The sequence below is a fragment of the Sus scrofa genome, chromosome 14 (assembly GCF_000003025.6).
Source record: "Sus scrofa isolate TJ Tabasco breed Duroc chromosome 14, Sscrofa11.1, whole genome shotgun sequence".
Taxonomy (NCBI): Eukaryota; Metazoa; Chordata; class Mammalia; order Artiodactyla; family Suidae; genus Sus; species Sus scrofa.
The window spans coordinates 111,058,126-111,071,820 of record NC_010456.5 but is presented as its reverse complement, the minus strand read 5'-3'; the positions used below and the strand labels follow the sequence as shown (position 1 = coordinate 111,071,820).

The window sequence follows — 13,695 nt, the reverse complement described above, 5'->3', positions numbered from 1 at the left end:
GGTGTTCCCCTTGTGGCTCAGTGGAAATGAATCCAACTAGTATCCATGAGGATGCAGGTTCGATCCCTGACCTCGATCAGCGAGTTAAGGATCCAGTGTTGCCTTGAGCTGTGGTGCAGGTCGCAGACGCGGCTCAGATCCCAAGTTGCTGTGGCTGTGGCGTAAGCCGGCACCTGTAGCTCCGATTCAAACTAGCTCCTAGCCTGGGAATTCCATGTGCCGCAGGCACAGCCCTAAAAAGACAAAAAATTAATAAATAAGTAAAAAGGGTTACAGGGAAAGCAGTAAGTAGGGTTGTATTTTGAGGGAGGAGCCCGAGGATGAGAAGATGTTGTCTTTTGGGGAGTAGTACAAGCTGAAGAAGGAAGGACCAGGTACACTGAGAGAGGGAAGAAGAGCAAGAGGAAGAGAAATTTTTACAAGTCAGGGGATCAGCACATTCAAGCAACTGCTATAAATGAACTTGCTCTGGAGAAGTTTGTTTAGGAACTGTTCCTGTGCCCAACTGCCCAACTGGCATAGATCTGAGGGGTCTGTGGGTAGATTTCAAGGAGTCCACCAATTTGGATAGAAATTTATTTTCACTAATTTCTAACTGCAACTTTGCATTTTATTTTATTTTTTCCATGATAAAATGTCAGTTTTATTTACTTTTTTTTTTTTGTCTTTTTGTCATTTCTTGGGCCGCTCCCGCGGCATATGGAGGTTCCCAGGCTAGGGGTCTAATCGGAGCTGTAGCTGCCAGCCTACACCAGGGCCACAGCAACGAGGGATCCAAGCCGTGTCTGCGACCTACACCACAGCTCCCGGCAACACCGGATCGTTAACCCACTGAGCAAGGGCAGAGACCGAACCCGCAACCTCATGGTTCCTAGTCGGATTCGTTAACCACTGCGCCACGACGGGCACTTCTATTTACTTTTTATTAATGATTTTTGGTTTTCCCCTTATAGCTGGTTTACAGTGTTCTGTCAGTTTTCTGCTGTACAGCAAGGTGACCCAGTCACATTCTTTTCTCACATTATCCTTCATCATAAGTGACTAGATATAGTTCCCAGGGCTATACAGCAGGATCTCATTGCTTATAACTTTGCATTTATTTAAGGAAAGAATATAGGGAACAAACCACACAGTATTAGCAGTACCTGTGACTTTGTCCCCAGCTGAAGTCACATGTTCATCACATTAGGTGTTTGCAAATACCTCAAAATTTCAGTAACAACCCATGTTACCAGTTTCTTGTCACTCATCATACCTTTAAATTACAGAGATTATTAGATTTATTGCTATGTTTTGCTACTCAGTGCTTCAATGAAAAAACTACATGTTTTTATCACAAATATAGTTTTTTTATATAGAGATACTTTATTTATTTTTTTGGCCACGCTCACAGCATGTGGAAGTTCCCAAGCCAAGGACTGAACCCGTGCCACAGCAGCAACCCCAGCCACAGCAGTGACAGTGCCAGAGCCTCAACGCACTGAGCCACCAGGAACTCCTGTATTATTATAGCTATGTTAATATAATAAACTTGACCTCTAGCCTTTGTATTTAATTTATGCGCAAAGGAAAGGTTGGAAGCTGCTGCTATAGAAGGATCTCTTCATCCCTGTGGAGGTTTACCTGGGGCTTAGAAAGTTGAGGGTCTTTACAGGTTCTGATCACATACCTATTTGGAGAGTACTTGCAAATGCCTTATTCTACATGACTGAAAAAGGGTTGGAGGCTATTTCAGGGACTGACTGTGTGTGTGTGTGTGTGTTGTGAAAAATAAATACATGGATGACATGGTTCTTTTAAATTTTGCTTTAAGTAGAATTTTAAGCTCTTACATGAAAATTTCTTATTAATTTGATAGCTGGTCTTACTATAATTTCTTGTAATAGGATTATCTGGCATTAAAATTTGGTTATATACCTTACATTTAGGATGCTGAGAAGAAAGTTACTAGAAACACTGTATGTTTGTGTATATTTCAAAGGACCCGTGTTTCTTGATCACCGGGATGAGCTTGAAGGAACATACAAGGTTTACTGCCAGAATCATGACGAGGCCATCTCACTGCTCGAAATCTATGAGAAGGATGAGAAGATCCAGAAGCATCTTCAGGACTTCTTGGCAGATCTTAAGTAGGAGTTTTGAGCACTTCACTTCCATCATAGCTCTTTAGTTGGGCCTTTTGGAAGTCATTCTCGTGTATCTGTCTAGACTTCTCATGACGTCTATGAATCTACCTTACTTTAAAACTAAGTCATATGTTATCGTAGGTCCTGTTAAGCGACTTACCCATTTCCCATTCTATGTCATGGAAATCTTAAGTAGTTTTCTGCTTATGGTTTTATACATTTAATCACTTCTGTCTACATATAACAAAGGATTACATTAGAATTTCCAGGTAAGAAGCTGCCGGGAAGATAGTTTGGTCCAAATAAACAAGAGGAAATATTAAGACCAAATTCATTTATTCTTGAGAATCTCCTGTCTTAGAGAGGCAGGTTGTAAGCATATAGTATATACCTAAGTACGTCCAAGTGAAATTAGGAGCTAATTTTTTTTTTAATAGATTACGTAGGCCACCAAAGACATTCACAATTTCCCTTTTATCCCATGTGTTTTTTGAACTAATGTCCAACTAGGCATTAGCTGGACTAACATGTTCTGAGAGGAATGTGAAAATCAGCATCAGCATTTTCTCTAATCAACTGTCTCTTCTTTTTCATGCTCACTGCCCTTAGGAGCCTGTATAACGAATGGTGAGTTCTTGCTACTTGATGCATAAGCTCATTTCTTTATTTTTCTTCTTTTATAGATAGAAATCTACAAGTAGACCTGCCTTGCTGTGTTTTCCTCTGTATCACTTAGCGTCAAATGACATTTCATATAATATGTGTTTATTGCCTATCTCTTTCCACCAGGGCAGGGACTCTTTTGGGTCACTACTAAATCCTCAGCACCTAGAACCGTGTCTGATATTTCTTAGATGCCTAGTAAATACGAATGAATGAAGTTGGGAAGTAGGGTGAAAGACAGATCTGTATTAGGAATAACAGCTGCTACCTATAGGCCCTGTGTTACTGACAGTTGACTAAACTCTGTTTTTCCCTCTCTTGTAGGGGATGCACAAATTATATTAACCTGGGCTCCTTCCTCATCAAACCTGTGCAGAGAGTAATGCGTTACCCACTGCTGCTGATGGAGTTGCTGAATGCCACCCCGGAATCCCACCCAGACAAAGTGCCTTTAACCAACGCAGTCCTTGCGGTCAAGGAAATCAACATGAACATTAATGAATATAAACGTCGAAAGGACCTGGGTAAGAATAGCATACTTGCTGAGAAGGAGGTATGCCCTTGAAAATGTTTCTCCTCAAAGAATTAATTACTGCACTAGAGATGGACAAGGCAGATGGTAGGTAACAGGGCTGTGATGAAGAAATGGTAATAAAATTTGGGGAAAATGTGATACAAAAGAAAAAAAAGCAGCGACAATAATAAAAGCACAACCATGAATACTGGAAATAAGGCGCCTGTGATAAACCTTGTAGCAACAAGAATCTTTCCCAAGAGAGATGAGGATGGGTTAGAGAATGGCTTAGCAGAGGGGTTCCTCCAAGCATGGCGGATTGCCTTCTCCATTCATTGAAGGCAACCCGTTTCAATCCTTGCTTTTGTTTGTTTGCTGTGCATGTCTGATTGGTTATTTTACTGCTTCCACTTAAGTTAGGACTTTTTTTGCCCCTGTCTCTGGTCCCATTAGTCCTGCCTCTCTGCTCTGAACCCCTCCCTCTCCCCCCTGCCCCCCACCCCCAACACTGTGTAGTCAGTTGCCAAACTACCCACTCGTTCTTTATAATATAGAACAAACCGAACCATTTCTTTTTCTTCCTCTCTTTCTTTTTTTTTTTTTTTTTTTGGTCTATTTTTAGGACTGCACCTGTGGCATATGGAAGTTCCCAGGCTAGGGGTCGAATCGGAGCTGTAGCCGCTGACCTACACCACAGCCAAAGCAATGCCAGATCCAAGCCACATCTGTGACCTACATCACAGCTCATGGCAGCGCCAGATCCTTAACCCACTAAGTGAGGCCAGGGATCAAACCTGCATCCTCTAGGTGGGTTCTTAACCCCCTAAGCCACAACGGGAATTCCTGAACCATTTCTTTTCTCTCATCCATTCTCTTGTCAAAGTTTTGATTTTGAATGTTCAATGAATATAGCACGTCACCATGCTAAATTGATTTATCATTCGTATCCTCAAAGAATCGTTCATATAGTATAACCTCTTTGTCTCTCCACTTTTCTCCACAATTTATCTAAAAATCATTTTCTCTTCCTCCTGCTTCAACCATGTCACCCATGTCTATATGTTAAATCTCTCGGGCCATCTAGCTCTTATCTTGGTTCCAGTCTTCTCATACAATGTCATCTCCGTCTCTTCCAACAATGAAGTGTGCCTTTTCGCCCTCACTACCATTCTGCTGTTACCTGCAGACTTTTCTGCAGACCGGGCCTGATGCATGACACATAAGTTAATCAAATAACTCCTGTGCAGTTTCACTGTGTGAGGTGATTGGGTATAAATATCTCATTTGTACATGAGACCATTTAAGGTGGTCTTATAGGGCAGGTACTATTACTTGCTACATTTTATTGGAGAGGAAAGTGAGGCTCAGTGAAGTAAGTGACTTATTTACTTCACTTACTTTGATGAAATAACAGACCCCGGCTTTGAGGTGAGAGGTTTCCTTGACTCGAGATCTTAGGCTTTTTTCCTTCCACCATCCGTGTTTCTCTCCTCTCCAGCCTGGGCACAGTCACTGCTGTTCTCCGGGAATCCCAGCTGACCATGAATGGTGATTGGGATTAATATTTTGTTGACTCAGTTATAAGCTCATTGAAAACAAGCACTGGCTCTAGTTGGTTTGTATCTGTGCTCAGAAGAGGGCTTTCCTGACTCATCCATTTGACTCACTCCCCAGTCCTCAAGTACCGAAAGGGTGATGAAGATAGTCTCATGGAGAAAATTTCCAAGCTGAACATCCACTCCATCATCAAGAAGTCCAACCGGGTTAGCAGCCATCTGAAGCACCTCACTGGCTTTGCCCCACAGGTGAGGTTCCCGGGCTTGAGGGTCTGGCATGCCTTTGGCTGCTTTTCAGGACTCCACGGAGTAGCTTGTGTGGTGTGAATTGGCGAGATTGCCCTCTTGGCACCACCCCCACCCCCACCCCCACCCCCGGTGTTTGCCAGCCAGTGGATACAGGGCTCTGCAGCTACTGTTTATTTAAATCCACCCACACAAACCTCCATCCGAGCCTTGGTGAGCTGCTTACCCTGTGCACAGAGGCAAATTCGGAGGCCATGTCGGTCACTGCGTAATAATTACTGTGGTCTTAGACGCCCCTAAGGAGCTTATCATCTGTTTGGGGAGACGAAATTAAAATTGTAGACCTGTTAAGCCAGAAGGGATTGAAGAGATCACCTGCTTCAATACCATGTGTCACACACGAGGAAATCTAAAGTCTTAGGCTGGAGTGATTTGAAAAGGTTTATCAACAGTGCTGAGAGTAGATCCCAAGTCTCCAGACTTTTGTTCACTAAACCATGTGTATGTGATACAATCAGTGGAAAATACCAGGTAGAAAAGTCAGTCACTAAGCTTTGCAGCTTGTTCTCTTCAGGCTGTGGTATTTAAGCAAACGAGAGCGCCGTGCGACTGGGCTTCGTGTTGGCAAGAGGTTTAATCCGAGACTTAAAGGAGGGGGCAGGTTGGACGTAGAGAGAAGGGAGGGCAAGCCAGGCAGGGCAACACGGGTGAAAAGAGCAGTCTGATGGGCAGAGGGCTTCCATCAGGAGCAGAGGGGGTCGGGTGGAGCCAGGAGGACCTGTGGGAGGCGTATACATCCAGTTGTGTGTGATTCAAAGGCGTAAAAGTTAAAAGACATTTTTAAGAAAGATGCTTTTGCCAATAAGATCAAAGGAGAGTCCAGATTTGCTAATAGCACTTGTTGATTTTGAACAGATTAAAGATGAAGTGTTTGAAGAAACCGAAAAGAACTTCCGAATGCAAGAAAGATTGATCAAATCTTTTATCCGAGACCTGTCTCTCTACCTCCAGCATATTCGGGTGAGTGAAGACATTACTCTCGTTAGAATCACATGTGGCGCAATTCTGTCCTCTCTCCTGTCATCCAGGCATTGCTTAATGAATGTGGAATAACCTGAACCCAGATGACCATTATACCGTGACATACTTTGTTTGGCGATGCCTACAGGTTATTTAGAAGTTGAACGATGTTCAGAAGATCAGCCCTGTTGTGTTCATCGTAAAGGGACATAGCTCTTTCCTGCCTCTCTTTCACTCTTCATCACCCTTTTCCCCCTATATCCAGGTATATAAGAAGCACTTGTTCATTTGGTCAAAATTATTTTGAAAATCAAATCATAAGAGATTGGTTTAGAGTGCCTGCTGTGGCGCAGTGGTTAATCTGGCTTGCCTCTGTGGTTTCGCCAGTTCATTTTCCAGCCTGGCACAGTGGGTTCAGGATCCAGCGTTGCCACACCTGAGGCATAGGTCACAGATGTGGCTTGGATTCAGTCCCTGGCCCAGGAACTTCGATATGCTGAAGGTGCGGCCATTTAAAAAAAAAGAAAGAAAAAGAGAATGGTTCTTCTGAAGGTGTGCTTCCTATTAATAATAATATTCATTTTCAACTTCTGTAGTTGCTATACGTAAGGTCTCTAAAGTTGTTAGAGCAGGGAGTTCCCATCATGGCGCCGCAGAAACAATCCGACTAGGAACCATGAGGTTGCAGTTCAATCCCTGGCCTTGCTCAGTGGATTAAGGATCTGGCGTTGCCATGAGCTATGGTGTAGGTCGCAGATGTGGCTTGGATCTGGCGTGGCTGTGGCATAGGCTGGCAGCTGTAGCTCCAATTGGATCCCTAACGTGGGCACCTCCATATGCCATGGGTGTGGCCCTAAAAAAGAAAAATAAATAAATAAATACATAAATAAATAAAAAGTTGTTAGAGCCAAGGATAGGTGTGGAGAGTTGGAAGAACTAGGAGATCAGGTGAGCCCAGGTCTTTCTTGCCTCCGGCCCTGCTTGCTTCAGGAAGTCAGAACCAGGACTAGAATCCTTTCTATTCATATCTGTAATTTCTCTTGGATTTAATAGAATAGTGTCTGTATAAGTATACCATATACCCCTGTCCCTCGCATAGGAAAATCTCATGCTGTGAAACAATTTTCTTTAAAAGAGATCCTTTGCTTTTTAAAAAATCATTTATTGTTATTGTTCAGCTAAGTAAAATGGTACAAAACTCAAAAGGTACCAAAGGGATAAGTAAGTAAAAATAATGTCTCCTCCCCATGTCTCCGAGTCACCTATAGAGACAGACATCAGATTCTTCTATCAGAGATGTGTGTGTGAGAGCATGAGAGAAATTGAGAGAGAGAGAGATGGGGAGGGATCAGGGAGATGCTGTTGAGCACCTTGGGTTTGCATTTTGTGGAGGGCATTCCAGACCTGCACACACAGAGCTGCCTTGTTGTTGTTGTTTTTTTTTTTTTACAACTGCATAGTATTTAATTGTTGCAGATGTGCCAAAACATATTTAACTAGTCCCCTATTGATGGACATTTAAGTTGTTTGTAGTTGCAAAAAAAAAAATAGAAACATTGGCATAAGATATATCCTTGCACGTCCGTCATTTTTCTGATCTACCTGAGTATATCTAAAGGCCAGAGTACTAGATTTTCTGAGCCAAATCATAAGATGGTGTAAATTTCATAGGTATCAAACCAGCGAAAACTCCCCACCAGTGATGGATGAAGTGGTTTCCCAATCCCTTGTAACAACAGTGTTATCAGAATCAAAATGTCTTATCTTTGCATGCAAGATAGGTAGAAAACACTATATTTCAATATAGTGGGGGTTTTTTATTTTTTGTTTTTTTGGTTTTTTTCTCTTTTCAGGGCCCCACCTGCAGCACATGGAAGTTTCTGGGCTAGGGGTCAAATTGGAGCTACAGCTGCTGGCCTACACCACAGCCACAGCAATGTGAGATTCAAGCCATGTCTGTGACTAAACCACAGCTCACAGCCATATCAGATCCCCGACCCACTTAGCGAGGCCAGGGATTGAACCCGCATCCTCGTGGATACTAGTCGGATTCATTTCCACTGAGCCACAATGGGATTCCCCTCAATATAGTTTAAATGCACATTTCTTATATTATGAAGTCAAGGATATTTTTGTATGTTTAAGTCATATTTCTTTGTCTGTGATTTGCTTGTATTTGGAGGTACTTATTTACCGATTTGTTCTTTTTCTTATATACTTGTAGTACCTTTGTATATGTTGGAGAAAATAACCCTTTATCTGAGATGATGATTTACAAATATCTCCCTGCCCAGGTTGTTGACTTTGGAGTTGGCTTAAAATATTTTCTCCGTGTAGTCTAACTAAATTTTTATAGTTTCTTAATTCTGTGTCATACTTTAAAAGGTTTTTTTTTTTTTTTAAATGAGATTGTTTATTTATTTATTGTCTTTTTGCCTTTTCTAGGGCCGATCCCGCGGCATACGGAGGTTCCCAGGCTAGGGGTGTAACCAGAGCTGTAGCCACTGGCCTACACCACAAGCCACAGCCCAGCTGCGTCTGCGACCTATACCACAGCTCACGGCAACGCTGGATCCTTAACCCACTGAGCGAGGCCAGGGATCAAACCTGCAACCCCATGGTTCCTAGTCGGATTCGTTAACCACTGAGCCACGATGGGAACTCCTAAAAGGTCTTTTTCCCAGAGTTCCCTGGCGGCCTAGCAGTTAAGGATCTGGTATTGCTACTGCTGTGGCACAGGTTCAGTCCCTGGCCTGGGGAGCTCACAGGCATGGCCAAAAAGAAAAAAAAAGAAAAATAGGTCTTATCCATTCCAGAATAATTTTTTAAAGATTCATGTGTTTTAGTGCTTTTATCATTTTGTGAATATTGAAGTCATCGATCTAGCTGGAATTCACTGTAATATATGTGGTTTGAGGTGGCAATCCAACTTTTTATTTTTTATCTAGGTACCTAATAATCATCATCATTTATTGAGTAATCTGCACTGATTTGAAGTGCTTCTTGTGTTTCTTTTATTTATTTTTTATTTACTTATTTATTTTATTATAGTTGATTTACAGTTTTGTGCCAATATCTGCTGTATAGCAAAGTGACTCAGGCATACATTCCCTTTCTTATATTATCTTCCATCATGGTCTCTTCTAAGAGACTGGATATAGTTCCCTCTTCCTACATTTCTTTCAAATAGCAAACTCCCTTCATATTTTAAAAATGTGAGGAGTTCCTGTTGTGTCTCAGTGGTAAGGAACCCAACCCAACTAGTATCCATGAGGTTGCAGGTTCGATCACTGGCCTCCCTCAGTGGATTGGGGATCTGGCGTTCCCGTGAGCTGCAGTATAGGTTACAGACGAGGCTTGGATCCCACGTTGCTATAGCTGTAGTATAGGCCGGCAGCTGTAGCTCCAATTTAAGCCCTAGCCTGGGAACTTGCATATGCCCCAAGTGTGGCCCTAAAAAGCAAAAAAAAAAAAAAAAAGTGAAAATTAGGGCTTAAGACTTTTGAAGAGCACCTTGGCCTAAAGTGAGAGATTTGACAACTACCAAGTATGGTTCCCTTGCCTTAGGACCTCACCCTGCAGTTTCCTCTAGTTTTGATATCTCCCTCTTGACTGTTTTCTCCACATGTTTTCTAAATGTGTCTCAGGTACACACCTGAGCCCCAGCTCTTAACAGGCTTGTCTCTAGCAGTGGGTGACAGCCCTTGGATGGCAGGTCCGTTCACTTCTGACTGCTAACTGCCGTCTAGGATGAATGATGGAGGCTAGGAAACTCTGTCTGGACTTACCTGTGTTTGTTGATAACTGGCTGTAGGAATCAGCATGTGTGAAGGTGGTGGCCGCCGTGAGCATGTGGGATGTGTGCATGGAGAAGGGACACAAAGACCTGGAACAGTTCGAGAAGGTGCATCGCTACATCAGTGACCAGCTCTTCACACATTTTGTAAGTGACTCTTTCTTCAGCCCGCTTTCCACAGGTTGGCCCTCTTCCTGGGGTTCTCTCTAACAGCCAGCGCAGGGCAAAGTCAACTCCGTGGAGACCAGGACTACTAGTGTCCTCTAGCTTAGTTCCTTTCAAGATTTTATATTCTGGAGTTCCCATCGTGGCTCAGTGGTTAATGAATCCGACTAGGAATCATGAGGTTGCGGGTTCGATCCCTGGCCTTGCTCAGTGGGTTAAGGATCCTGTCTTGCCATGGGCTGTGGTGTAGGTTGCAGATGTGGCTCGGATCCCGAGTTGCTGTGGCTATGGTGTAGGCTGGTAGCTGTAGCTCTGATTGGACCCCTAACCTGGGAACCTCCATATGCCGCAGGTGCGGCCCTAGAAAAGACAAAAAAGGAAATGAATTTCAATCAGTTTAAAGGACAGGTAGGACCTATATGTATGCAGGTAGATTTTTATAGTTTGTGATCAGCCCAGTTTCAGGGGACAAAGGAAGAACAGGATATTTGATCTGGCCTCACTATTGATAACTGATCAAAAGATGACAACTAAAGGACTAATAACTTAAAAAGGAATATTTGGGGATAGATAAGAGGTTAAATTGATCCTTGAGATGGCACAATGTAAAGAAAGTACTACAGGCCAAATTGCTTGAGAAATTCTAAATGGATGTATATGGAATTGTTTGATCCCAAATAAAAATAGGTGGGATTTGATAGTTTCCTGGAGATCTCTGCAATGGCTTGAGGCTGAAGAAAACATGCACATTTGGGGAACTTGCAGGTGTTCTAATAGTAGCACCTTATTAAAAATAATTTACTAAGGAGTTCCTGTCATCGTGCAGAGGAAACGAATCTGATGAGAAACTGTGAGGTGTTGGGTTCGATTCCTGGCCTCGATTAGTGGGTTAAGGATCCAGCATTGCCTCGAGCTGTGGTGTAGGTCGCAGACTCGGCTCAGATCCCGCATTGCTGTGGCTGTGGTGTAGGCCAGCAGCTACAACTCCAATTCAGCCCCTAGCCTGGGAACCTCCATATGCCGCAGGTACGGCCCTGAAAGGAAAAAAAAAAAAATTTACTAAGTACCTATTTAAGTTCTTTATGTGTCACTACTGTACCCTCAATGTCTATCCTTCTAGGAAGAAGAGAAAAATCCTTTGAAAAGTGTGAATACAGATATCATTAGTAGTTATGATTAGAAGAGGTATGATGGCAGTTCCCGCCGTGGTGTAATGGGTTAAGAATTTGACTGCAGCAGCTCAGGTTGCTGCAGAGGAGTAGGTTAAAGGATACAGCGTTGCCGCACAGTTTGCAGCTGTGGCTTGGATTCAGTCCCCAGCCACATTCCGTATGCCACGAGTTCGGCCATAAAATAAAAGAAGAGGTATGATGGGTGAAGGTTTCTCACCCATTATGTAACAACTGAATCTCAAGTTAAATTCAAGCAAGTTATATTGAATATGTGTGTGTGTGTGTGTGTGTGTGTAGGCAGTGCAGATAAGAAGTGATACCAAATGGTCATGTCTGGTTATAATGCAAATATCATGGTAATGTATGTGCTTTAGCATTTGTTATCCACTATGCATATGTATCTTTGGTGTGTGCAGATTGTTGGGCGAGAAGCTTTATGGAACATGTGTTTACGTAGGCAGAGCACTGTGGGATCTGCAGGGGTTTAGCTTGAGCACTAGGAGCAAAGCGGGTGGCACAGCACATAACACAATGCACTGGAAGAGTGTTTGGTGAATGACAAATACAGGACACTGAGCACGGTGCCTTTCTCATCCCCGCAGAAGGAGAGGACAGAGCGGCTGGTCATCTCTCCCCTGAATCAGTTACTGAGCATGTTCACAGGGCCCCACAAGCTGGTGCAGAAACGCTTTGACAAGCTTCTGGACTTCTATAACTGCACAGAACGGGCAGAGAAGCTGAAGGACAAGAAGACTCTGGAGGAGCTGCAGTCGGCCCGGAACAACTACGAGGCCCTGAACGCCCAGCTGCTGGACGAGCTGCCGAAGTTCCACCAGTACGCACAGGGCCTCTTCAGCAACTGTGTGCACGGCTATGCCGAGGCCCACTGCGACTTTGTGCGCCAGGCGCTGGAGCAGCTGAAGCCGCTGCTCTCGGTGAGCCCCCGCCTTCCCCAGGGGGGACGTCATCCCCGAAGTTCTCCCGAAGTTTTTCTGGGCACACACAGCGGGGTTGTCAGAGATGTTATTAAACTAGGTCGATTAACCGTGTCAGAATTCTTGGTCCCTTCATGGTGCTGCGGAACCTGTGGCCTTTAAATGGCTCTTTTCCACCCTGAGTGATCGCAGAGAGCCACCAGCTTGACCTGCGGGCCCTGAGCTGCGATGTTGGTGGCTCTCTGAGCCACTGCAGCTGGGCTCGAGGAGGTTTCCTGAGACCGCGGAAATGAGTTCTGGGATCATTCACACATGTTCTTTTTCCTCCGTCTCTTCTCTTCCCTGTGCGTGGACTCCAGTTGCTCAAAGTCACCGGCAGGGAGGGGAACCTGATTGCCGTCTTCCACGAGGAGCACAGCAGGGTCCTGCAGCAGCTCCAGGTTTTCACCTTCTTCCCAGAGTCCCTTCCTGCCACCAAGAGGCCGTTTGAGAGGAAAACCACAGACCGCCAGTCCACCCGAAAACCGCTCCTGGGCCTGGTGAGTGGAACCGGAGAGGCTTGTGTGGCCTACTGGTGAAGGTGTGAACGTGTGAGCCGAGGTCCAGATCCCACGACTGACACTGTTTCACTCTGTCCTTGAGCAGGTGCCTTGGTTTCCTCATTGCTAAAACACAGATAATTCAGGTAGTTAGTGTAGAAACAGGGGCTTCGATATATTCACTGATTAATGTCCATGGTTCAAGATTTGTAAAAACTAATCCAGACAAACAGGCCTTGCTTGTTGGAAAATTAACTATTGAAAGTACATTTGTTTTACGTCACGGTGGGAATTAACCCCTGACCCATACATTTGACTGTTAGCAAAAGAATGTAAAGAGTGGTGACTCTTGGAGGAGTTCCTGTCCGTGGCTCAGTGGTTAACGAATCTGACTAGGAACCATGAGGTGGCGGGTTCGATCCCTGGCCTTGCGCAGTGGGTTAAGGATCCGGCGTTGCTGTGAGTTGTATAGGTTGCAGACACGGCTTGGGTCCCGTGTTGCTGTGGCTGTGGTGTAGACCAGCGGCTACAGCTCCAGTTCGACCCCTAGCCTGGGAACCTCCATATGCCATGGGAGGGGCCCAGGAAAATGGCAAAAAGACAAAAATAAACTAAAGAGTAGCAACTCTTAAGTCTAGGGGAAAGAAGACCAAAAGGACCATAAAACTTACAGAGCATCCCTGACTCTAAAGTCCCTATTGGACAAGGCCCGATACAGGTAAACCAGCAAGGCCAGTGGGAAGAGGAACTGGTATCTGGACCCCACGTTGGTACTCGTGTCTTTAAGAGATAAAAACCTCCATAGAACAATAGAAAGGGGGACTCTTCCTCCCCCTCCCAGTGTCTGTGCTGGGGGCTATTTGCTTTCCTGTAATAAAGACTTTTTCGGAGTTCCTATTGTGGCTCAGTGGTTAACCAATCCGACTAGTATCCATGATAACTCGGGTTCGATTCCTGGCCTTG

The 13,695-nt window shown here is 44.2% G+C and overlaps 1 protein-coding gene across 2 annotated transcripts in view; it reads left to right on the top strand.

Moving 5' to 3' along the window:
• Nucleotides 1-13,695, top strand: part of LOC100152738 (dynamin-binding protein) — a 123,126-nt gene that overhangs the window by 95,479 nt on the left and 13,952 nt on the right. For both annotated transcript variants that reach the window (XM_001929395.7, XM_021072337.1), the window contains exons 7-14: nucleotides 1,982-2,129; nucleotides 2,736-2,753; nucleotides 3,114-3,313; nucleotides 4,978-5,108; nucleotides 6,021-6,125; nucleotides 9,940-10,068; nucleotides 11,861-12,193; nucleotides 12,553-12,732. In XM_001929395.7, the coding sequence (XP_001929430.4) occupies nucleotides 1,982-2,129; nucleotides 2,736-2,753; nucleotides 3,114-3,313; nucleotides 4,978-5,108; nucleotides 6,021-6,125; nucleotides 9,940-10,068; nucleotides 11,861-12,193; nucleotides 12,553-12,732 (1,244 nt within the window). The remainder of the gene's footprint in view (nucleotides 1-1,981; nucleotides 2,130-2,735; nucleotides 2,754-3,113; nucleotides 3,314-4,977; nucleotides 5,109-6,020; nucleotides 6,126-9,939; nucleotides 10,069-11,860; nucleotides 12,194-12,552; nucleotides 12,733-13,695) is intronic.